The sequence below is a fragment of the Nyctereutes procyonoides genome, unplaced genomic scaffold (assembly GCF_905146905.1).
Source record: "Nyctereutes procyonoides isolate TBG_1078 unplaced genomic scaffold, NYPRO_anot_genome, whole genome shotgun sequence".
NCBI classification, from domain to species: Eukaryota; Metazoa; Chordata; class Mammalia; order Carnivora; family Canidae; genus Nyctereutes; species Nyctereutes procyonoides.
This window is the reverse complement of record NW_026575142.1, coordinates 42,526,373-42,552,216: the sequence shown is the minus strand read 5'-3', so window position 1 is coordinate 42,552,216 and position 25,844 is coordinate 42,526,373. Positions and strand designations below refer to the sequence as shown.

The 25,844-nt window shown below is 53.2% G+C and overlaps 2 protein-coding genes across 2 annotated transcripts in view; both read right to left on the bottom strand.

The window, feature by feature from the left end:
* Positions 1-7,537, bottom strand: part of SLC6A3 (solute carrier family 6 member 3) — a 36,072-nt gene extending 28,535 nt beyond the window's left edge. Inside the window, exons 1-3 of the mRNA XM_055308479.1 lie at positions 7,483-7,537; positions 5,346-5,675; positions 3,886-4,017 (exon numbers count right to left, since the gene is read on the bottom strand). Of these exons, the coding sequence (XP_055164454.1) occupies positions 3,886-4,017; positions 5,346-5,631 (418 nt within the window). The 5' untranslated portion in view covers positions 5,632-5,675; positions 7,483-7,537. The remainder of the gene's footprint in view (positions 1-3,885; positions 4,018-5,345; positions 5,676-7,482) is intronic.
* A 14,246-nt stretch (positions 7,538-21,783) lies between these two features.
* LPCAT1 (lysophosphatidylcholine acyltransferase 1) overlaps positions 21,784-25,844 on the bottom strand; it is a 46,236-nt gene continuing 42,175 nt past the window's right edge. The window contains exon 14 of the mRNA XM_055308405.1: positions 21,784-23,966. Within this exon, the coding sequence (XP_055164380.1) occupies positions 23,782-23,966 (185 nt within the window). The 3' untranslated portion in view covers positions 21,784-23,781. The remainder of the gene's footprint in view (positions 23,967-25,844) is intronic.

Genomic DNA, 25,844 nt, shown 5'->3' with positions numbered 1-25,844 from the left:
ACAGTCAGCCAGGGCCATCTCTGACCGTCCAGGGTCTCCTAAAGCAAACCAAGGCCTTTTGTGGTGACCTTTCCAGGGTCACAAAATGTGGGATCAGTCACTGAGGGGCTCTCAGCAAACTAGGACAGAGTGGCGAGCAGTCTTTGGAGCTGTGCCATCCTGATGGTGGCAGGTGCGTCTGGCCTCCTTCCGCTGGCCAAGGGCCTTCACGTAAGTGTCCTGTTCCTGCCACATGGCTCCTCCATCAGGCTCCACACAGAACTCTTCACTTCAACTTTCCTTCTGAGCTTTGCAAATGGGATTTGTTTGGACTCAAGCTTTGATTCTCTCAGTTAAACCTGGTTGGTGCTGCATCTCGTGTGCCCGCTCACAGCTGGGCCTGGCTGCAGGTGGAGCAGGCCTTCAGGTGATGTTTCCAGGAAGCGGCTTGTGGTGTCCTTTATGGACGTAACCCTGAGGAGAAGCAATTTTCATGCTCAGGGCACCTCACTAAAACTCTCTTCCTGCCCTGACAGCACAGAGAGGCACCAGAATTTATTTGTGCAAATCTACTGATCAGACCAGTAGCAGGAGAGCCCTGAAAATAAAATAGGCCCTGGCGTGCAAACCATCTTGGAAAACGTGTGCAGGGGCTGCGATGACAAAAACATGACGGTTTTCTTCGGAAGGCCTTCCCGGGGTGGACTTGGTCAACGTGAAATAATGTTATACTGCAATTCTGCTCGCTAAGCTCCTCAGGACGGGGGCTGGGTTGTGATTCGCAGTGACCTGGCCTGGGGAGCTGTGTGGCCGGGGAGCTGTGTGACTGGGAGAGCATTGTGGAAGGTTGTCCCCGGCAGTGGGCTGACTGTGGATCCCTGGGTGGCGGGCTGCAGGCTTAGCCCTGTCCTGCACCCCGCCCCCCCAAAAAAAACACGGGGAACTCGGCACACTCCTGTCGGACTCCGGGAAGCCCGCAGCCACGTGCCAGCTCCAGCCAGCCCCACGTCTGAATGTCCATTTCCTTATGTTTCCGTTTTCCTTAGTATTTCTTCATACTAACTTTATAACCTTTAACCTTGACATTAAACTGTATTTTGTCTTATTAAACCCCTTTAAATTGGTTTTAGGAAGAGGGGGAGTTTCACACATCACACTAAAATCATCGTTGACTACAAAATAAACCAGCATTTCCGCATACAGGTGAGCACGGTCTGCATTTGCCTGTGGCTGGAACCCCTGAAACAGGTCATCCAGGGAGGCAGGCTCCCCGACCTGCGAGAGCCAGTTCACTCCCAGCAGCACGGAAGCTCCCCTCAGGGGTCACCTGGGGACTCCACACTCCATTTTCAGTGTGGCGCAGTCTCGCCTCTGTGGGGAAGGCACTGGCCACCCTGCAAGCTCAGGGCAGGAGCAGCCTGGGGATGGCAGGGCCTGCAGAGCACGCTTCACGTGGAGCCCTGTGGTGGTGGGGCTCCCGCCAAGGCAGCCCGTGTCTCGGTGCCCGAGGCCTGCTGCTCCCCACTGCATCCCTCCGTCGGGGGGTTGTGGAGAAAGAGGCGAGCGTCAGACAACTCACTTAAGCTTTAACTTCTTCAAGTGACCCTGCGAAGGGGACACCCAGGCCTGGCACGGGGACACAGTCGGGCCTCGCTCCGAAGATGCATCTGGATGGGGCGGGGGGGGGGGGGGAGACATCTCTCCGTGGTTCCATTTTGAGGGGGCCATGAATCATGGACGTTGGGACGAGCTGCTGACATCCTAGGATTCAGCAGGCAGTCCGTTTAGAGGGGAAAGTGCATGGCGCTGGCACTGCAGCATCCTCACGCCTGGCCAGTCTCAGCATTTCTGCTGCTGGGGCACCTCTGCCCCCCAGAGCACCTGCTGCTGTGATGCCACTGCCCTCCCCCCACCAGAGCTCCAGCCGAAGCAGCTGTGACTGTCCTTGCTCCTCAGCCGGATCAGCTGCCACCTCTGACCACAAACACTGACTCATCCTTGCTTGTCCCCGGAGACGACGAGGATTCTATCCTCCAAACAGGCTGACTTCTCAAGGACTTGCAAGAACCCTGTGGACTGACCTTCTAGGACCATTTTCCTACTGAAACCAGGGTGTGACCAGGTGGCGCCCCCAGGTGACCCCCATGAGTCCTCCCTGAGCCCAGGCTCCTGAGACGCAGGTGGGCTGGGGGTCAGCTGTGTGCTGGAGGCTGGATGTGGGGTGGGATATAGGTCTAGAACCAGTGCCACCGTGTCCCTGATGAGGCCGGGGTGCATTCCTCAGGGCCTCTAGTTCTGGGTGCTTGAATCTCCAGAAGGAGGACCCACAGAGTGTGCAGCAAGGTGACATGGAGGGGCTGGCCCCCTGGCAGGCCCCTCAGCTCAACATGATGGCACTGTGGCTCTGCAGCGACAGGTGGGAGGGCCCGTACGGAGTAGGGTAGCTGGAGCGATGGCTGGCCACTAGCTCGGGAGCAGAGAGTAGATCTGTATGACAGAAAGGTGAGTGGAGAGGTATAGACAGGTGATGGACGGACAGGTGGACAGCCACAGGCAGATGGCAGAGGGCTGAACTCCATGGGTAGATGTGTGATGGTCAATGGCAGGTGGACAGGTAACAGACGGTGGACGGTCGGTGGTTGACAGGTAGTCGGATGATACAGAGACAACCGTCAGGTGACAGATGGCATTAAGGGGCGATGGCGTCCCTCCAAAATTCACTTGTGGATGTTCTAGCCCTACTCAGCGTGTGACCTCGTTTGGAGCTGGGGTCTTCACAGACGTGGTCTAGTTAAGTGAGGCCATCAGGACATGCCCCCGTCCAGGTGACTGATGTCCTCGGAGAACCCAGACGTCTAGGTATAGGGATGCACGTGGAGGAAAGTTCTGGCAGAGAGTCTGTCACAGCCCTCAGGAGGAGTCAGCTTTGCCACCGCACCTCAAGTATGGATTTCTCTCCTGATCAGGCCTCGCGGCCTGGGGCACTGGGTGTGGCAGGTGGAGCAAACCCGGATGGATGGACAGATGACAGGCAGATGGGCGCACAGGTGAAGGGGGAGGACAGGTGTCTTAACACTGACACCTCCGCTCAGGAGCGCAGCCCGGCCCCCTGACAGCAGGGCACATGGTCCTGAGGCCTCAGCACGGACTTCACAGCAGCACCGAGAGGGAAACAGGTCAGTGTGCGTGCGCAGGTCTGGGGGTGAGGGGTGGGGCAGAGACAGGGAGATGGAGAGACAGGGAGACAGTGAGATAGAGAGACAGGGAGACAGTGAGATAGAGAGACAGGGAGAGACAGGGAGATAGGGATAGACAGAGAGACAGAGAGAGACAGAGAGATAGGGAGAGACAGGAGAGATGGAGAGATGGAGAGACAGAGAGGCAGGGAGAGACAGAAACATGGAGAGAGGGAGATAGGGAGAGACAAAGATAGGAAGACAGAGAGACAAGGAGAGATAAGGAGACAGAGAGACAGAGGGAGACAGGGAGATAGAGAGATAGGGACAGACAGGGAGAGAGAGACACAGGGAGACAGGGAACAAAAGGAGGAGACAGGGAGATAGAGAGGAGGGTGATAGGGAGAGATGGAGATAGGAAGGGACAGAGACAGGGAGATGGAGAGACAGAGAGAGACGGAGAGACAGAGATAGGGAGAGACATGGAGACAGAGAGACAGGGAGAGACAGAGACAGGTAAACAGGGAGATGGAGAGACAAGGAGAGAGAGAGGGACAAAGACAGAGAGAGACCAAGACCAGGAGAGAGAGAGGCAGGGGCGCAGATGTGCAGGGCATAGACACCTACCACAGCAGGACCGAGTGCACACAAGCCGGCGGCTTGCTCCAACACTCCCTGGAGCCACCAGGGTCTGGGCCACATGGGGTGTGGGGGTGCGTCTGGGCCTTACCTTTCAGAATGGGGCAGATCTTCCAAACCCCAGCAGCCCCTTCCCTGTTGAACTGCCCGAGGGCCAGCTCCATGTAGAAAAGGGGCATCCCAGCGATGATCATGAAGAGCAGGTAGGGGACCAGGAAGGCACCTGTGGGCCAGGACAGCACGCTCAGCCTGGGGGTGCGATAGGGCCACTTGTGGGCCCCGAACGCGGCCGCATTGCAGGCAGGACTATCCTTACCCGCCTCCATCTGCTTCTCCCTGAAGCTCCCTGCCCGGGCCTCCCTCCAAAAGGAAGTCCCAGGCTGGGCTGGGAGTCACCTACGTTCATGCCTGGCCCCCCGCTGTCCTCAGCACCCTGACGTATCCCTCCCAAAACCCCAAGCAGCCCCGGTGCCACATTGTGACAGGACCCCAAGAGTCCTGCCACATAGGGGCCCGGCTCCCGGTGCTGCCCTCCCCCGCCTGCCCTGCAGTCCTTGGCCCCCGCCCCTCTTGCTCATCTCTGGAAACATCTGCCCCCCCCTTCAGTCGTAAATCCTCTAGAATCTGAGGTCCACTTCCGACCCTGCGTGGGCTCCGTCCCCCTTCCCCAGCTGCCCATCTGCAGAGCTCGCCTCGGTCAGGGGCAGCTGCCGCCGGGGGTGGCCTGGGCATCAGGCCTGGTCCTCTTGGGGCTGCACCTTGTCCCGAGTCTGAAATCTGGGGCCCCGTGGCTCTGCCTCAGATGAGAGGCCTTCGCCACAGTTCTCTTCCTGGGACAGGGGGGGGGGGGGGAGATCCCTCAGTTCTGTCTTTGTGCTGCTCACAGCACCTGCTTAGGCCTCATGCTCCCCCCGCAGGACAGGGGCGCCGGAAGTCCCCCCAGACATTCTTCCAAGCCCTTCCTGTGTGCAGCCCTGAGGGACTGACGGCCACAGAGGCCGTGGAGAGCAGGCACCCGGACTCACCTAGGTGAGCACCAGCCCAACTGGCTGCTCACCTTCAATTTTTGGGAGACCCTGCCCCTTATTTTAGTTTTCTGCCTCGAGTCCAGAGACAGGTGCATGTGGTTCTAGGGCTGGCCGAGTTTGGGGCGCGGGCGAGGGAGATGGGGACACTTCCAGGGCCTCTGGCCACCCCAGATTCAAGGACCTCCACGCACTTTTGTAAAGACGGTTTTAAGTTGGCCAAAGACATCATCCTGTGGGCATTTGAGAATTTTCTTTCCAAAGTGAAAGGCGTCTTTGGAAACAGAAGATAGAGCCGTGGTGCCTCGGACCACCAAGTCCTGGCCTCAGGTCCTCAGCTGTGAGGTGCAGATTCACAACGAGGCTGCCCTGACCTCTGCTTCCAGGGTCTGGGACCCCCACCCGGGGAACGTGTGCCCTGCTAGGGCTGCGTTAGGAGCTCCGTCTCCACGCGAGGAGCCGGGCAGCCGGCGACCCCTCACAGCCGCCCGCGCAGTGGGGCCGTGCAGGCGGGGCCGGGACTCACCGCCGCCGTTTTTGTAGCACAGGTAAGGAAATCGCCAGACGTTGGCCAGGTCCACCGCGAAGCCAATCACCGACAGGAGGAAGTCGATTTTCTTGCTCCAGGTCTCTCGTTCTTGAGTCTCCAGGGGGGTCTGCGTGGGGTTGATGAGGGTAGAATTTGTGAGCTGCACCCCATTTTGCTCCTTGACCAGGACGAGTTCCACTGCCTTTGGGCCCATGGCGTTGGGCTCCTTAGCCGGCGCCACAGTCGAAGACATCAGTGCCACCGGGCATTTGCTTTTACTCATGGGCAGACTGGAGCCTCAGAATTCTGTGCCTCTTCACTCTGGGTCTTCAGGCAGCATGAAAAATAAACACACAGAAATGCAATGATTTTAGAAGCCCGAACCCGCGGAGCCACCTGGTGGCAAGAGCAGAACCGGGGCACTTATGTTCATGTCTTTGGGGGCAGACCGAATACATTCTAAGCATTTAGGCTGACACAGCCAAGGTTGAGGGCAGCAAGAGACGGGCCCTGGACACCTCAGGACAGATCCCCGCCTCACTCCCTCTTTCCCCGACACCCCTCTCTGTGCCAAAGTGCAATGCTGTATAATCTCCAATTTTTCTTTGAATAAATGTCCCTCATTGCCAGGGACTAATGTCACAATCTTCAAATAGCATCCAAAAGTAAGTCCTTTGGGATGTCTGGGTGGCTCAGTTGGTGAAGCATTTGCCTTCCACTCAGGTCATGACCCAGGGTCTCAGGCCCGAGCCCTGAGTGGGGCTCCTGCTCAGCGGAGTCTGCTTCTCCCTCTCCCTCTGCCCCTCCACCCCACTCATACTCTCCCTGTGTCTCAAATAAATAAATAAAATCCTTAAGAGTAAGTCCTTACACCAGTGCATATGTATTCTTTACACACAGCAGTAAAAGCAGAGAGCAATTTTTATAACCATAAATGAACCACAGTAATGCAAGTTTAAAGACAGCGATTCCAACAGCTTCTCCCAGGAATGCCTTCGCGCTGCACTCTGCCTGTGGCCCTGGGACTCACGTGCCCCACCTGGAAGGGTCCCGCAGACCAGAGCACCGCAGGATTTACCTGGGAGCAGATGACTTCCCGTGCTTAGTAACTTTACCAAGGAATTGCTTCCAAGATACTTTAACAAAACCCCATGTAACAGAACCAAGGAGAACAAGGTTACACACGGACACAGCCAAGAGCAAGGTGGCCTACCCAGGTGATGGTGGCTTCAAACAGGACTTCTGGTATTGGGTTCCATCAGTATTGTTTTAACTGGACACATGCATACACACACACACACACACACACACACACACACAAACCCTAGTTGAAGCCAAAGAATAACCGCATGGCAGCTCTAACTGCTATGCTCCTGCTCCTCTGCAGCCAAGTTTGAAAACTCACCATATAAGCTATTTTACCCACTGCTTCTCTGTGGCCCCTTCACTTGCAGTGACAAACCCAACATTCCTGAGATGTAGGAAAGATGGCCTGGCCTCGAAGGGGCTGTTGGGGGGCGGGGGGGGGGCTGTCCTGCCACGGGGTCCAGCAGAGACTGCTGCAGCTGTAGGGGTGGCAAGCCTGTCGCTCTGACAATGGCCCTTGCAGGTGCATCCCAATCCCCTGCCAGGGGAGCCGGCACTCAGCATTTAGGGGAGCCAACCCAACTCCTGAAGCCACACCCTCAAAGGCCGGGTTTGGGTACAGAAAGCAGAACGGGGCCTCTCAGAAAGCTTCGTCCTGCGCCCAGAAGGAGAAACAGAGCCGGCTGAGACACTTGTGCACTCTGGTCGGTCCGTGCAATCACCCTGGGCGCGCAGACCAGCATCTCCACCAGCCCTCCGCTTCTTAGCAGTCAGACAGACCCCTGCCAGAGGCAGCGTTGGCTCTGACCCCCCATGGGTCCCACACCCTGCAGCATCTGGCTCAGCAGGGCCCGGCGTGCACCCCGTCCTCGCGCACACACCTGTGGCCACCGGCCTCAAGACCGTGCAGGGCGCGGTGGGGGCGCGCTGCCCGGGGCAGCGACCCTTGGCGCCGGCGCGGTGGGCAGCACGCGGTGCCCCGACGGTGCCCCCCCCACCCCGCCCCGCCTCGGGCCGCGGAGGAGCGGCGCGCCGAGCTCCGACCTACCCGCCCGCCCGGCCTCGCCTCGGCGCTGGGGTCCCGCCGCCCCGCGTGCGCAAGGGCTCCGGCTGCCTTCTTCCCGCTGCGCCGGGCGGCCGCGGCCTCCGCGCTCTTATGCGGCTGCTGGCCGCCCCGCCCCTGCCGCCGTCGGGGGCGCCCTCCCGCCCCGGCCCCGCCCCGGCCCCGCCCCGGGTGGGCGGAGGACCCCCGGCCGCGCCCCCGCCCCGCCCCCGCCCCCGCCCGGGCGCCCAGCACCCCGCGAGTCTTGGCCCGCCCGGGGCAGCCGCGCATCCCGGGGGGACCTGTCCAGGCGTCCCCGCTGCCGTCGTCCGCATCCCCGGGGCTGCCCACCTCTCCGCCCTCGGCCTTGGGGCGCCCGGAGCATCGCCGGGGAGCGGGCGGGGCCGCGGGGCACAGCGCTGGGGCGCGCGGGGCCGCGGGTTCCCAGCCGGCTGCGGCACCGACCCCCGCCGCCTACCGCCCTCCCGAGCCCTTTGGGGCGCCCTTGGGGGCTTCGCCCGGCCGCGCTGGGGCCACCGCTGCCCCTGCCCCACCGGGGGGCTCCTCCTGTGGCCCGTGCGCAGCCCCCGCGTGGACGTGGAGTGTCGGCGGGGTGGCCACCCTGGCCCGCAGCGCGCCACCCTCCGCTGGAACCAGGGCGCGGGGGGCCTGCGGGGAAAGGGTTTCGGGACCACCGTGGGAAGCCGCGGCGGTCGGGACAGACTCGGAATCTGCTGAAGGCCCCGGACAGACAAGACCACGTCCCGAGTCCTCGGCCACCCAGCGAGGCCCAGGGCCCCGCCCGAGATGTGCAGCGGCCTCGAGGTGAGTGAGTGCGCGCTGGCCTCGCGCTGGGGGGGACCCAGTCCCTGGGCAGTTGCCTCCCCCCGGTGCACCCTTTCCTTTTCCCACTGCATGTGCTGTGGCCGGGTGTCCACACCGGCCCCCAGCACAAGGCCAAGGAAGTAGATGGCCACCAAAGATTTTCTTTTAAATAAAGGAAGCAAGGTAGAACCGAGGGTTCAGACATGTATATTAATACACTTTCACACATTTATTTCCCTCAGTTCCGGAGGCTGCAAGTCTGAGATCTGGTGCTGGAGCCGGCTGGGTCTGCTGAGCGGCTCCCGGCTGGTCCTCACACCAAGGGGGAGGGCTGCTGGGGAGGAGATCACTGGGGCGAGGGGGTTGGAGGTAGAGCGCACTGCCTGGGCTTTCCTTTTAAGGGCACGAATCCCATCTTGGGGCCCCACCCACAAGACTTCCTCTCAACCTAATTGCCTCCCCAAACCCCACCTTCTAATGCATGCCTCAGGGGTTAAGGTTTCCACACAGAATTTCAGAGGAGCTCAGACATTCAGTGTATGTAATAGTTCCAGACAGGTGTTTGTGTTATTTAAATTGAGCTGTAGTTCTAGGATTTCATTTCCTTTCTTGGGATTTTGTTGTTGTTTGTCCCTTGAGTTAATTATTGCCTGTTTTTTTCCTCATTAATTTTCCACGTTCCTATCATTAATTCAACTCCAAACTCTCCAACAAATGTACAGATCTCCTTTAGATTTGTTAAAACAGGGGAGGCAGTGGTGATTTAGAGCCTCTGCCTCTGCTCCCTAATGGACAGTTGGCCCTTCAGTCTCGCCGCCCAGCCTGTGTCCTGGCATTTCCCATGACCGTGACTCTGGGAACTCCTGCAAATGCTTTCCTGAACTGTATCCTGGTTTCTAGGATCCCATGTGTGTTGCATTGTATTTTATCATCTTGGCCTCACCACCACCAGCGTCTCAGATCTCCTCTGCACCACGAAGGACAAGCTAGGAATTCTATCTTCTAAAATCCCTGCCCCATATAGTACTAGGTTAGAATTTGCCGACAAGAGACAATCATACCTGATTAGGTAGTTGGAAGAGAAGTAGAAGCCATTATTCCCCACAGGCATCCTGTCAGCTCTGATGGGAGGTGTGAAATTCTTAGCAGCTTCCTGGAGAGCTTTTCAGAACCACCTGCTTTGCCTGAGGCAGTTGCTGGTCGTGGCTCCGCTCCAGCCTCAGGTGTTGATCTCTTAACTGGAGTAACTCAACTCAAATCTTGGTCTATGCAGCTATTGGTGTAGCGAATGCCCCCCACCTCAACAATTAGTGGGAAAGACTATTAAGACCAGATTCCTTTCACGTGGCAGAGACAGCAGCAGCACACCACCCCCCTACTCTCCACCCCCTGCCCCCCCCCCACCATCTTATCTCAGAGCTAAATCAACTCTCCAGGTCACTGTCATGTCTAGTCCAGAGATATCTATTGTCTGCCACTTCACAGCATATGACATTGTCTATACTACACCACTGACTTCATGCTGAATCAACTTGGTGAGCAAGAAATAAAAAATATCAAGATGCATTGGTAAGACATGTGCTTGCTAGAGATTGGGAAAAAATATAAATCTACACATAAATATAATATATAATGTATAATAATATATAATATACATATAAACCTATACATAAATATATAGTATATATATAAATTCCCAAACTTGCCATCTTGGTGAAGTTTCTTTCTATGGGTCCGTAGAGATTTGGGACTGGTCAAGATACAAATCCAAAGTGAAAGATAGCTTGTTGCATCTGGCTGTTCTACTTTCTTTTTAAAAGATTTTATTTATCCATCTGAGAGAGAGAGAGTGAGGGAGGGCATGAGCAGGAAGGCAGGGAGAGGGAGAAGCAGACTCCCTGCTGAGCAGAGAGCCTGATGCAGGGCTTGATCCCAGGACTTTGGGATCATGACCTGAGCCAGCTGAAGGCAGACGATTAACCCACTGAGCCACCCAGGTGCCCTGGCTGTCTTACTCCTAAGGAAGAATCACCATATGTGGCGAGCATCTTTGGGTTTGGGGGCTTCTAATTGGGAATGCTTCTATGAACCATTTACCGAATTATCCATAATGTGTTCAATTTTGGCCCAGAGCAAGAAAAGTTTGTAAAGAGTCTGGATTATTCTCAAACTTGAGCATGCATCTAAATCACCAATATAAACTTTATTGTGCATTAAGTACAGATCCCTGGGTCTCACCCTCAGAGATTCAGATTCAGTAGGTCTAAGGTGGAACCTGAGAACTTTCATTTCTAAGAAGTTCCCAGGTGCTAATGCTCCTGGTTCAGGGACCCCACTCTGAGCAATATGGATCTAGTAGAATCAGTGGGGGTGTGGAAGATCTCTGGAAGATAGGGATGCTGGGTGTAGCCTCTGGCATGCCTCTGCAGGGGACTCAAAGTGCAGACACTTAGAGTTTTGGAAAATAGCCAACTATTCTTCTGAAAATACTTATTCTCCTTGTGAATAAGTAAGCTCCTGAGCCATAATAGAAACTCTCTGAACTCCTCCTAGTTAACCACATAACTTGAGCAGCCCATCATAAACTAACCCACAAACCCGTAAAGCTTGGTAGTGACAGCAACTTGCTGTCCATGATTCCATCATGAAATGGAATCAGTATATACAAAATCAGGCTCAAGTAGGTGCTGAAGACACACTAGACTGCATGAACAAGTGCCCACTCTTGTTGCACAAATACCACCCTTTAACCCCCACCTCTAGCTTCATAGCTGCCTGAGGAAGCATATGGATCCCATATGTTGTACACTGTATGCTGACCCCACCAGGGGGTAGCAGGCTGTAGCCTTTCAGGGGCACTCAGAAGGCACAGGTAGGGGAAATGTTCTCAGTGGGCAGATAATCAAGCAGTGCATCAGGCTATTACTTTGCTAAGAGGGAGAGAGGTCTCAATGGACTCACAGGCATTGGCTAATGGTTTGGCTATATAGTAAGAGACTTCAAAGGAAATTAAGAAATTGATGAGAAAATCTTAATTGAAAGATAGCATAATTATGCAGAAAATCTTAAGGAATCCTCAAAACAATTACTAGAATTAATAAGTGAATTTGTCAAGGTCATAGGATGTTACAAAATTCAATTATATTTTTCTATACCAGCAGCAATCAAGTATAAAATACAACTTAATTTCATTTATAGTACACCTGAAACAAAATGCTTAGGCATAAAATATGTGCAAGACGTGTGCATGGAAAACTAGAATACATTGGTGGAGAAACTACAAAGGCCTAAATAAGTGGAGAGGTATACTATATTCATGGTTGAAAGACTCACTATTAAGATGTTATTTCTTCTCAAATTGATATACAGATTCAACTCAATCCTAACTAGAATTCTAACTTGCTTTTTAAAAAAAAATTTTTTTTTCTTAGAGAGATAGCAAGTGTGCATGCACGAGTGGGAGGGGCAGAAGGAGAGGGAGAGAGAAAATCTTAGGCAGGTTCCATACCCAGCATGGAGCCCAATGTGGGGCTTCATCTCACAACCCTGAGATCATGACCTGAGCCAAAATCAAGAGTTGGACACCTAACTGGCTGAGCCACCCAAGTGCCCTGATGTGTTCTCTTTTTAAAGATGGCTTTATTGAACTATAAATGACCTACAACACATATTTCAGGTGTACAGTTTAATGCATTATTTGTGTGGCTGTGGAAACATGTGCATAAACAGGATGGTGAATATATTCATCCATCTCAAACTGCCCCCTGCCCCTTGGTGATCCATCTTTACCCCACCCCATCCCCACGTAGCCGTTGATGTGGTAGCTATATATTCATTTATTTTCCTAGAATCTTATATAGGTGAACTATACAGTAAGTATTGTTTTTTTTGAATCTGTTCTCTTCCACTCAGCATATCTGAGATGACTATGTCTTTCTGTGAACCATTAGTTAATTCCTTTTATTGCTGAGTAGTGTGCCGGTGTATACTTAGAACATCATCCATTCATCCTTCGCTTGTTGATGGACATTTGGCTGTTACAGATAAAACCACTATGAACATTTGTGAGCAAGTCTATGTAGGGACATATGCTTTCATGTCTCTTGGGTAAGTACTTAGTCATGGAATGGCCGAGTCATCTGGTAAATTGTATTTAACTTTTTAAAAACTGACAGTGTTGAAGTGGTCATACCATTTTATGTTCCCATGAACAGTGTATGAGTTTTAGTTGCTTCACAGCCTTGCAACACTTGGTATAGCCAGTCATTTTCATTTTGGCCATTCTAATAGGTGCGTACTGGCATCTCATATCATTTCTCTAGTGGCAGAGATGCTTTAGCAGTCTTCCCAGGGTGGTTGCCATCAAGGTTCTTGTCTGTGTCTGTTCAAGTATCTTGCATGCTGGATTGTTACATTATTCTTGAGTTTTGAGAGTTCTTTACATGCTTCAAATGTTCTTTGAGTTCTTTATCGGATGGGTACTTTGCACATACTTCCCCATCTTGGATTGTGTGTTCATTCTCTTTTGTAGGCTTCCAAAGAACAAGTCATTAATTTTGATGAACCCTGTCATCACTTTTTTCTTTTTAGATCTTGCTCTTTAGTGCTGAGTTTGAGAAATCTTTACTAACCCAAGATCACAAAATTTTCTACCAAGTTCTCCTTTAAAATGTTTACAATTTCAGGTTGTGCATTTGGGAATATGACACATTTTAAGTTAACATGGTCTGAGGTATGGATCAAAGTTCATCATTTTACAGGTGGACACCCAGCTGTTTCTGCTCCATTGTGGAAAAGGCATCTTTTCTCCACTGCACCTTTGTTGAAGAATCAGTTGGCCTATATGTGTGGGTTTATTTCTGGGCTGTTCCCTTGATCTATTCCTCTATTTTTTTTTTTTTAAGGTTTATTTATTTGAGAGAGACAGAGAGAAAGCATGAGCAGGGGGAGGGGCAGAGGGAGTAGCAGACTCCTTGCTGAGCAGGGAGCCTAGTGCGGGACTCAGTCCCAGGACCCTGAGATCACGACCTGAGCCGAGGGCAGACACTCCACTGACGGAGCCACCCAGGTGACCCTATACCTCTATTTTGATGTCGGTTCCACTCTTGCTATGGATGAATTGTGTCGTTCCCCCCCCCCCCCCCCCCGCCAAAAATGCCCTAACTGCAGGGTGACTGTATCAGAGATGGGGTCTTTGGGAGGCAAAGCTAAATGAGGTCATCAGGGTAGGGCCCTAATCTGGTAGGACTGTGGCCTCATGGGAAGGGGATGCTCCCTCTTCCCGCCTGCCATGTGAAGATATGGCCAAATAGCGGCCATCTGCGAGCCACCAAGAGAGCTCCCACCAGGGACCGAATTGCATGACACTATGGTCTTGGATTTTCCAGCCTCCAGAGCCAGGAGAAGATTATTTGCTGTAGTTTGACCCACGCAGTCTATGGTATTTTTGTTATGGTGGCTCAGCTGATTAGTATAGTGCTATCTTGCTTACTATTGTCCTGTAATGCATTTTTAAGTCAGGTGATGTAAGTCATATAACTTTGTTCTTTTTCAAAGTTGTTTTGTCTATTCTAGGTCCTTTGAATTTTTATATGAATTTTAGAATCAAGTTTCCAATTTCTATAAAAAGCCTGCTGGGGTGCTTTAGGTGGAAGCTGTCATTGATTTGTGGCCTTTATTCTTTTCAAATCTAGGCATTCAGGGCTATAAATTTCCTTCTAGGTTCTACCTTAGTTGAATTTCCTAAAGTTTCACATGTTTTTGTTTACATTCAGTTCACAATATATCCTCATTTCCCTTTTGATTTCCTTTTTGAACCATTATTTTTATAGCATGTCCATTAGTTTCTAAATATTTGAGGATTTTCTATATATGTTTTATTCTTTTCTGGGTATATTTCTTGTATTGGTACCTAATTTACTTGCTTCCTCTTTGTTTTTGTTTTTTTTTTTTTAATTTTTTATTTATGATAGTCACAGAGAGAGAGAGAGAGAGAGAGAGGCAGAGACACAGGCAGAGGGAGAAGCAGGCTCCATGCACCGGGAGCCCGATGTGGGATTTGATCCTGGGTCTCCAGGATTGCGCCCTGGGCCAAAGGCAGGCGCCAAACGGCTGCGCCACCCAAGGATCCCCTACTTGCTTCCTCTTTGGAGAACACGCTTGAATCCCAAGTATATTAGGATTTAAATCCCAATTTATATTCCAGAATATGGTTGACCTTGTGGGTGTTTCACGTGCATTTGAAAAGAGTACGTATTCTGCTATGACTGGGTGATATGTCAATGTCAAATAGGTCAAGTTAGTTGTACTGTTTTCAGGTTGTCTGTATCCTTATGCACTTTGGCGCCCTTGTCCAATCAGGGTTGGGAGACAGGTGCCGAGAATCCCCGGTGTGATAGTGTGAACCGGCCCATTTTTCCTGGGGCTCCATGCGTCTTTGCCACATGGATTGTGGAGCTCAGTGTGGGGTGCACTCACACATAGGACTGGTCCGTCCTCCTGGAGAGCTGAATCCTAATAACCCATGCTATGAAATCGACTTTGATGTTAGAACCACCAGTCCACCTTCTCTCGTGTGGAGTTGGCATCCATCCTTTCCCCTCTAACTCATTATTTCAAGGGTGTTTCTTATAGGCATCATGTTGGGTCACACCTTTGTACCCGATCTGGTGGTCTCTGCTGTTATGGTGGGGAGGGGTGTTTAGATCATTTACATTTAATGTGAATGCTGCTATGGTCCTCTGCCGTCTGTTTTCTATTTTCTTTTTCTTTCTTTCTTTCTTTTTTTTTTTAAGATTTTATTTTTTCATGAGACACACACACACACACACACACACACAGACAGAGAGAGAGGCAGAGACATAGGAAGAGGGAGAAGCAGGCTCCATGCAGGGAGCCCGACGTGGGACTTGATCCCGGGTCTCCAGGATCACACCCTAGGCTGAAGGCGGCACTAAACTGCTGAGCCACCCGGGCTGCCCTGTTTTCTATTTTCCCAGTGTATTCTCTGTTCCCTATTTCTTCCTGGATTGAGTAGTTCTGTGAAATTCAATTTCCCTGTATTTGGTTGGATCATTAGCTACATCTTGCTGCTGTGTCACTTTAGTTGTTGCTTAGTGCTTGTCGTCTGCACCTTGCACCTGACTTGGTCTGCCCTCAGCGACTTGCTGCCACCGGCCACATCCTATGAGGACTCTACCCTCCTCTTGCTGTGGTGGTGCTGCCTCTGCATGCTGTGAACCCAAGAATCTGGAATCAATTTTGCTTTAGACAGTCAATCACCTTTTACAAAGATTTCAATAATAGGAAGGTATTTCCCATTTCTGGTCCTCCCTCTCTGTGTAGATCGTCTTTCAAAAATAGTACTGTTTTTCTTCTGTTGTAAGTACTTATTTTGGGTGCCTGGGAGGCTCAGCGGTTGAGTGTCTGCCTTAAGCTCAGGGCGTGATCCTGGGGTCCTGGGATTGAGTCCTGCATTGGGCTCCCTGTGAGGAACCTGCTTCTCACTCTGCCTGTGTCTCTGCCCCTCTGTCTCTCATGAATAAATGAAATCTTTTTTAAAAAGTACTTATTTTAATATTTCTTGGAGTTAGGGTCTGCCAGTGATGAATTCTTTCAGCTTTTGTAAACCTAAAGGCATCTTTATTTCTGTTTTGAAGGATATTTTTGCTGAGTAAAGAATTCTAGGTTGGCAGTCTTCTGTTTCTTTCTCTATTTTAAAGATGTTGCTCCACTGTCTTTTAGCTTGTATTGTTTTTAACGAGAAATCTGCTCTTCTGCATATCTTTGCTCTTTTGTATGAAATGTATCTCCCCACCCCTTTGGCTGCTGACTTTCTCTTTATCACTCGTGTTTAGCATTTGATTATGAGGCGCCTGGTATGGTTTCCATCATGGTTCCGGTGCTGAGAGCTCACTGGGCACGTTGGATCTGTGGGTTTATGGTTTGTATCAAATCTGGGAAGTTATTACTTAGAATATTTTTTCTTTGCCTTTTCCTTTGGGGACCCCAGGGCATGTATGTCAGGCAGCTTGAGGTCCCACTGCTCACTGATGCAAAGTTCATTTTTTTCTTTTCTATTTCATTTTGAAGAATTTGCACGGTTTTATCTTCAAGATCACTTGCCATGTCTTCTGCCCATGTCAAATCCCCCCTAATCCCAACTTGTGCATTTGCACTTTAAACCCTGTAGTTTTCATCTCTAGAGTTCAGATGCGTGTCTTTTTTTTTTTTTTCAGATGCGTGTCTTTTAAAATATATTTTTCATTTCTCTGCCGGGCACATTGCACGTTGGCTCTGCAGTTTCTGAGCTGTGTCCTGAAACAAACTGTCAACTCCTGGTCTACAGATTCCCTCACTCCAGTCATGGCCGGGACTGGCCCTGCTGATCGGAGATCTCTTTCTACCTTCTTGCATCCTGGTGATTTCTGATTGGGTGCCAGGCATTGTGAATTTTACCCTGTTGGGTGCTGGATAGTTTTGCATTTCTGAGACTATTCTGGAACTTTGGGGCTACCGGTAACTAATGTAAACCCGTCTGGTCATTCTTCCAGGTCTCGGTTTTGAGCTGTGCTTGGCTGGGTAAGAGCAGTGTTTTGTCCGGGGCTGAGATTCCTCACTGCTGAGGCCAAACCCGTCAGTGTTTCCTACTTGATGGCCTGTTCCAGGACGGAGGGTAACCCCAGTCTCCGTTTCTTCTGACTAGAAGCAAAATTGTGGACTCATTAACTTCCATTAAGTTTAAAATAATGAGAACCTAACCGGATGTTGACAGCATCACAGGCAGAGCCTGGCCCGGCTTGTCGTGCAGGAGCTCCTGCTCGGCTCTGCGGTGGACACTGGTCTCTGGTGCAGGCAGGTGGGCTCCTGAGCCCAGTTCTGCTCCCGCAACGTGGGCAGAGTTCACGTTACGCCGCTTCATTTTGATGAGGGTACAAACTCCGTGCGATTTAAATATTTTGAAGTTTCCTGAGATGTACTCTGTAGCCGAGGGTGTAGTCTATTTTGTTAACTGCTTCTTGTGCACTTGAAAGAGCAATTAAGTCAATTTGGTAAATGGGGTTCAAATTTTCTACATAATTACGTTTCTTTTCCTGCTGGCTCTATTGATTACCCAGAGAACTGTGTTAAAATCTCCACCTGTAGTTGCTGATTTATTTCTCCTTTTAATTGTCAGTGCTTGTGAAATACACTTTATGCTGTGTCATTAGGTTCCTATACTCTGGGACTCTCTTGTCTTCCAGTGGAACGGAGCCGTCGGTGGTGGTGCGAGGGGATCCCCTCGTCTTTATGTTCATCGGTGGACGTCCTCATGGTCATGTTTGCATGTTGTGTATATGTCCCATTTAAAATATTTTTCAATAGGACTTTAAACAGCATTATAGTTAGTTTTCTAAAAAAATTCGGTCTAGTAACTTACTAAGTTTTTTAGTCTCTATTTGGTGAAATTACTAGGATGGTTGGATTGAAATTTACTATGGGCTACTCATTTTCTGTGATGCCTGTCCTTTGTTGCTTTTTCTCACTTTCCTGCTTACTTTGGATAAATTTTTTATTTTATTTTATTATTTTTTAAAGATTTTATTTATTCATGAGAGAGAGAGAGAGAGAGAGAGAGAGAGAGAGAATGAGAGAGAGACAGGCAGAGTTCCAAGCGGGCTCCATGCAGGGAGCCCAATGGGGGACTGGATTCCGGGACTCCAGGATCACACCCTGAGCTGAAGGCAGATGGGCAACTGCTGAGCTACCCAGGCATCCCACTTTGGATAAATTATTACCTAAAAAATATCCTATTTTGTTTCTTGTATTGGCTGCTTATTTCGATGTTGTGTTTTCTGTGGGGGGCTTTCTGCACCTGTCAGAGTCTCCTTCACATCCCCCGGACCCTGTGCAGAGCATCTCCATGTGTGCGGTTCTCTGTTCCATGATGATGTTTCCTTTTTCTCTGGCTGCTTATAGAGCCATCTCTTTAGAAGTGGCTCTCAGAGTTTGTGTTTTTATAATGTGCCTTGCTGTCTCTTCATTATAGTTAATTTGCTTGTGGCTTATTGAGTTCCCGGATGTCTAAGTTTATAGATTTGTCCTGACCTTACCCTTTCTGGGGCCTGGTCATGTGCGAGGGACACAGAATCTCTCCTCTGGTCAAGTCTCCTTCCGGCCTGGGTTTCACCGGGACCACACACGGCTGTTTCCTTGTGGACACATTCCTCGAAGCGCCTGGTCTCTGGAGCCCGGTCTGGGGCAGGACGCACGGGCTGGAGGTCAGCCGCCTCTGCTTCTAGCCAGCCCAGTGCGTGCTGGAGGATGCTCGTTCCCAGGGGCGCTGGAGGGGGGTGTGAGCTGAGGCTCACAGGTCACCACTGCAGGAGTGCCCCAGGCTGGGGGGGTCACCCTGGGTCTACCCTCCACAGAAGCAGGTTGGGGACACAGCCCCCCGGGCGGTGCCGATCCCCGGGTGTTGGGATGATTTTGCTGGATCCTCCCTCACCGAGGGGGGATGTGTCCTCGTTTTCATTTGCTCCTTCTAGAAATGGACTTGTCTCCTCTGCCCTCGGCAACTCTGCCAGCACCATCTGCAGACTTAATGAGGGGTTCCTTCCCTGCTGCCCGTCGTGGATGACACTGCGAAGGGCCGTGACAGGCATGCGCTGGAGTCGGCTGCTCTTAGCGAGCTCCCCCAGCCCTGGGGCGGTACCTGCGCGCGCGGCGTGTCCGAGGGTGGTGCCCGCTGCGGCAGGCTGGGCTTTGAGCTGTGCACCAACACATGCGTGAGGTCCCACAGCGCAGTGCACGTCTGACACGGGCTGGCTCTGCTGACACCCGGTAGTTACTGCCGGGCGGCCGGTGCTGCTGTCTTTAAAACGTTCCCTGGCTTCCGGGCGGTCCCTCCTCCGCAGGACACATCTCCCTGTCTGTTGAGCCCAGCTGCCCGCAGTCCCCTCGCCAGTGAACCGGGAGCAGGGCTGCTGTTATTTCCGTGGACCCTCAGCCCTTAGCACGCGGTGTCACCACCCTCCCGGGGGCGGGGGAGGGCTGAGCTCTGGGGCAGCGCCAAGAGGACGCCCCGGGTGGCGCAGCGAGGACCTGCCCCAGGTTGGCCTGCTGCTCCTGCATCTGAGCAGCTCCCCCTCCTCATCAGGAGCCCGTTTCTGCTTCTCTATGAAGCTTCGGGTTTTCCCACATTAAGTCATGACTCCCAAGGGTGACCCCACCCATGTGGGGACACAACTGGCCCCTTGTTCTGAAGCCCTGATGGTCAGCGGCTATTTGGGGCTGCCCCTGCTGCTGACTCACAGGACGTGGAGAGAAGGCGGGAAACAATGCTGTTCTCTTTGGAGCCTGGTGAGTCCCCTGGGCACTCCGTCACTAAGATTGTAGCTCATAAAGGTCCAGACTCCTTGGAATGAAAATCCTCCACTAGGTGCAGAGCCCTCAGATCCCAGGGCCTGGCTGGAGCTGCGGACACCTGCAGCGGGGGACAGGGAGGGAAGTTGTACGGGTCCCAGGCCCGTAGGCAGGTGTAAGGGGAGGCTGGTGACACGCACAGGATGGCTTCCTGGCTTGTGCATGTGGCGTCTGCACACGAGAGTGCACACATCAGCTGTTGACTGTTCCCCGCCTGCCCCGCATCTTGCCTCCCCCTCATCCTGTGCAGGAATACCAGCGGGGGCCAGTGGTGACTGTGGCTTACTCTCCACGTTGGAGAACAGTCAGCAGGGTGTGTGGCCATAGCGGCATTAACTCTGTCCAGGATGGATGCGAAGATCCATGGGACAGCATGTTCTTGCGGAGAGGGTGAAGCACATGTTTGGAGCAGGGTGGGAACCAGAGGGGATGGGCGGTGCCCTCGCTTGTCTGGGGCCCTGCTCAAGAGCCAAGGGTTAGGGACACGCTCCTACTGGGGCTCCTGGGTTGGATGAGCGCAGGCAAGGGCGCAGCAGGGCCTGGTCAGGGGGGGCAGGGATGCCTCTTCTGCCTCCAGCCTCTGAGGGAATCCCAGGAGCACCCGGGGGGCCCTCCTCCTCCCGCCTGCACGTGTCCTATGCACGCCTGTTCCCACCCGGATGCAGGGGAGCTGAGCAGGCCCAGAAGCCACGGCCGCGGGGGTGGTAGGCACGTACCTCGTACCTCGTTTCTGCACAGCGTGGCTGTAGTCCCCACACCGCCCCAAGCCCTTGGCGGCTGCCACCGCCTCCAGCCCCACTGGGAAGCAGGTCCAGCTCTGAATGTCCCTGCGACCCCTGCAGAGGCGATGCACATTTAGGGCATCAAACAGCCACTATAAGCACAAAGCAAGAAGTAAAAAACCGCTGTGACGGTGGAAGTCCTTCGGGGGGCACCCTTCTCTCTGAGCGGCCGGCCAGGCTGTGCTCACAGGGCCTCTGCTCTCCCCGTACTTACCGACCAGCCAGTGGTGCTCCATCCTTGGAGGGAGCAGCTACGTCACTGCTTTGTTTCCTTTTGTTTGGGGGATTGTAATACTTCAACCCTATTTCTTCTAATTCTGAGCCTTTTACTGTCCTGTTGAGAGAAGTGCATGCAAGATCCTGTCTCATCTCTGCTTCACAAAGTGTGTTAAGGTGTGTTTGATAGAGAAATTCTAGAAATCAGCCCACCAGGCAGGCAAACAGCCACACATGTCTGAGCTCCTTAATGTCAGCCACTGTCTTGATAATGCGGAACTGCTCCAGACCTTCCCTGAGATCAAGGAAGCCTTTTTTTTTTTTTAAGGAAGCCTTTTCTATAGAATTACAATTATTGTGTTTCCCAGACAAGCTGGACAAGTGCTGAAAACTGAATATATATATATTTTTTTTCGAATATATTTTTTTAAGATTTTATTTATTAATAGGAGACACAGAGAGGCAGAGACACAGGCAGAGGGAGAAGCAGGCTCCCTGTGGAGAGCCCGATGTGGGACTCGATCCCAGGACCTGGGATCACGACCTGTGCCGAAGGCAGACTCTGCTCAACCCCTGAGCCACCAGGGACCCCCAAGAAACTCCATCCTGACTGGTTCTGTGTCTCAGCCTAAGAGAGGTCTGCTGCTGTCTTCTTTCCTTTTCTTTTTGATTTTATTTGTATTTTATTTTATTATTTATTTTGTATATTTATATATATGTTTTAAAATTTTTTATTTATTTATGATAGAGAGAGAGAGATGAGAGAGAGAGAGAGAGGCAGAGACACAGGCAGAGGGAGAAGCAGGCTCCATGCACCGGGAGCCCAACGTGGGATTCGATCCCGGGTCTCCAGGATCGCGCCCTGGGCCAAAGGCAGGCGCCAAACCGCTGCGCCACCCAGGGATCCCTATATTTATATTTTTTAAAGCCCCAATATGCGGCTGAACTCATGACCCTGAGATCTCAAGATTGGAGCTGAGACCGAGTCAGGTGCTTACCCAACTGAACCTCCCAGACGCGCTTGATGTTGTTGTTCTAATAAAAAGCCACACGTAACAGAACACGCGTGTGAGACGGTAAGGTGTGTAAGACTATGTTTTATTCATTCCACTGAAAATCCAAAGCTGTTTCACGGCGCGCAGCCTGGACCCTCAGTCCCCGTGGGGCCCTCCCGTCCCACCTCACACAAAGGGGACTGAACTCTAAGTCTATGTACATTCACAGTTCTGAGTGCCGCTGATGCTACTTCACGACGCAGAGAAGAGGGTCAGGAGAAACAAACATCCATTCCAAGTCTGCTTATCAGAGATTTTTTTTCCTGAAAATGCACAGCAGCATTTCATTCAAAAAGCCCTTCATCCACAGACACAGAGGGTGGGAGCCGTGTGCCCAGGGCCCTCCCTCAGAATATCTTAGTTTATTTACCTCCTTCATTGGTCACTTGTACCTTTTCTCTTTTAAAAATGAATCTTTACGCATTCAGAGCCGATCACGGTGAGCTACAAGGCTGCGTCTGGGCTGCACGTCTGCCAACCCCGAGCTGAGAGGCCACTGAAATGGAGGCCACTGGAATGGAGGCCGGGGCTGGCCTTTACTACCGGCCATCAGCGGAGATGCACAGCGAGAACACCAGGAAGTCAGTAAACATTTTTTCCCTGGACTTCTGGCCCTGGCGGTTACCTTTTATGGAGATGCCCAAGTATAAAATCAAATTCATTTCGAAATTCCCAAGAATTTCTTTCCCAAGCAAACCCGGAGGCCTTGCTTCAGGATGCACGAGAGCCTGTGCTTGTTGTGCTTTAGCAGCAGACAGACCTCTAACTGTGTGGCAAGGACGCACTGATGCAGGCTGAGCTCGGGCCAGGGGGCAACAGCACAGTGTCCCTTCCCTGGGCTCAGAGGCCCCGCTCCTCACCCGGCTCGGTGGTCTGGATGCCTTCCCGGGTGCCAGGCGGGTGCCATGCTTGTGCTGGGGTGCAGGGAGGCCACAGGGCCGGCGGGGGTCCGCACACGTGGCCCCGGAGCCCTTCGCAGCCGTTCCCCACTGTCTGCATGTGGGTCCGGGCTACCCAGTCCCGCGCCCCGCAGGTGCAGGTCAGAGAAGGGCTATGCCTGCCTCTCCGGGCGTCTGCCTCCTGGAGGCTCAGCGCACCAGCCAGGGCCTCCCTGCTTCGACCTCCTGCCTGACTTACCCACCTCAACTGCACTCAGCGCTTCGGCTGGAGTTTGAGCTGCAGGGAAGGAGATCACGTCACGTTAAACAAATACCAAGCCGGTAACGTTTATAAAAGAGGGGGATTTGAAAAGGATTAATGAAGCAGAAAAGGCGCTCTGGGCTGGGCGTGTGTGGCGGACCCAGAGGGAGGAATGTACCTGGTAGAGAGAGGCCGGGAAGAGATGTCGGTCAAAGCCCCAGACAGCCTCAGATTCTATCAAAAAAGGGCCTGTAAATAAATATCCTCTGGCCCTCAAAGGAAAGATGAAGTAGAAAAGAATTTTTTGTTTTTTTAAAAAAATGCTGAATGCTTCCTGGAGTATCTAAATGAAGTTTATAAAATACTCATGAGTTCCCACAAATATAGAAATGTTTAAAAATCAGACAGCGCTCTATCACGCCGTGACTCCACAGAGGTCGGCAGAGATTTGTGCTGGAATCAGAACACCCGTGACACATCTCGGTCTCACGTGTGTGTGGTGTGTGTGCGTGTGGAGGCTGGTCCACCGTGCGAGCCGCCGGGAGCAGACCCACAGAAGGGGACTCGGGGAAAGACCATGGGGGAAAGTGAGCCCAGGGCAGTGCAGGTGGCCCTGGCCCGAGCGCCATGGGAGGGACAGCCCCACCCCCTGCCCATGCGGTGTGGGTGCAAGTGTCACCCCCCACCCACACACACACACACACTGGGCTCTCCACAAAGGAACAGAGTGGAACGACCCCGGGTGTTCAGGACTCGAGGCCGGTGCATGCACAGCACACGTGGGAGCGAGGCCCAGCAGTGCCATAGCAAACAGGCTCGCAGCCCCGTGGAGGTGGGTGGCAGCAGGGCCACAGGGAGGCTGCGTCTCTCCCGCACCGCCTGTCCTAGTCCAGTTTCTTACGAAACGGTTTCCTTCCAATGTCCGAGTTTTCAGGGCTGAAATCGGCACAGAAGCCATTGGGGGTCAGGGTGGGCGGCGTCTGTGCACAGGTGTCCGGGTGTGTCTGCTTGGGGTACAGATACTCCTCTGCGAAGTTGGGGACCGCTTCTGCAAACCTGCAGAAGTCAGCTGGAAAGACAGAGGCACCTGGGTCACCAGGGGGCAGATGTCTGGAATGTGGGGGCTCCTGTCCCTGGGCCTGTGTGGGGGACCCTGGATACCACCTGGACAGAGGGAAGGAGAGGAGAGGAGAGGGGGAGGGGAGAAGGAAGAGAGAGGGATGGGAAGGGAGAGGTGGGGAGGAGGGGAGATGGGAAGGTGGCAGGGGGAGGGGAGAGAGGAGGGAGGGGAGGGGGGAGACAAGAGGGCAGCAGGGAGGAGGGGGAGAGAAGAGGGAGGAGGGATGAGGGATGAGGAGAGGGGGAGGGGAGGAAGGAGGAGGGGAGAGTGATGGGGAGAGGGGGAGGGGAGGAGGGAGGAGGGGAGAGTGATGGGGAGAAGGAGGGGAAGGGAAGGAGAAGGGAGAGTGAGCCTGGAGGGGAGAGAGAGGAGGAAGGAGGAAGGGGGAAAGGGAGGAAGGGGGAGGGGAGAGCCAGCCTGGAGGGAGATGGGAGGGTGGTAGGGGGAGGGGGAAGGGAGAGGAGGAGGGGGAAGGGGAGAGTGACTGGAGAGGGGGAGAGGAGAGGGAGGAGGGATGAGGAGAGGGGGAGAGAAGGATGGAGGGTGAGAGGTGGGGGTGGGGGAGGGCGAGGGGAGGGGGAAGGAGTAGGGGGAGGGGAGAGTGAGCCTGGAGAAGAGATGGGAGGGGGAGGGGAGAGGCGGAGGGGAGAGGGTGGCAGGGGACAGGGGCCACCCTCCTGTGTTCTCTCTTGTGCATAAACCACTCTGGGCGCACAGAGCTGAGTCCTCTCAGCTATCCTTGTTTTGGGGAAATCTACGGAAAACAGGATTCTGAATTCAGTGGTGCACTCTGGGTACACATCGTGTGGGAAGGAGATGCTGTTCATCAGGGGTCAAAGCCCCAGACAGCTTCAGATTCTGGTTTGGGGATGGGACAGAGCGTCCAGATGGGGACCTGATGTCAGCCAGGCAGGTGCTGTCCAGGGATGCGTCCACGCTCTGGAGAGACCAGATGTGCACACGGGAGGCAGGGCCACCCTCCGACTGGTCACAGGCCCTGAGTGGCTGCGAGCCCTGCATCTCCCAACGGCCCTGCGACCAGGTCCTGGGGTGGAGAGCGCCCTCCAAAAGGCCGGCAGCACCTATGGGCCGGGGTGCAGGAGGCCATGCTCCTCGGCGGTGCTCCTCTGCGGGACACAGAGCAACCATGTGTGCAGTTGGTCCCTGCTCACCGTGAGCATCCCTGCCCTCCTGGATGCACAGTCTCCTCTGAGCGTGGGCGGACACACACACACACACATACACTAAACCAACACACACACTCGTGTCTGACATTTGGATGCAATTTTAAAAATACATCCAAACAAGACATGAACAATGACCTTTCCTGAGCAAATGTCTACTGTTTTTTAGCGATAATACATTCATTTCCCGATGTGCCCGCTGGCTGGCCTGCCGAGGGGGCTGGCCATCCTGGGATCCCACTGCCCCAACCCCCTCACCTCAGCCTGCAGGGGCTGCAGGTCCGAGTCCCTGAGCATATGGGCTGTCCCACACTGCCTGGAGGTGAGGAGCCGCCCCCACCCTGCACGCCCAGAAGGACACACCCACGGAGGCCAGCCCTGGTGGGGCAGGCTTCAGGCTTCCACGGGCACCTGAATCATGGACCCCATGGGGTCCTGTCCAGCTGCAGCACACACTGCCTGCAGCCCCGGGGCACAGCCCTGAACCGGGGCTCCAAGGTTGGCTTGGGAACTGGCTCGATGAATTAATTCCCTGTTCAAATCAGGTTCAAAATCCCCTAACCTGACCCTGCCCAGCCTGGGGAAGAATCTTCCTCCTGAGAACTTCATGTTGTAGGAGACAACAGGGTGCCCTGGGGGTCAT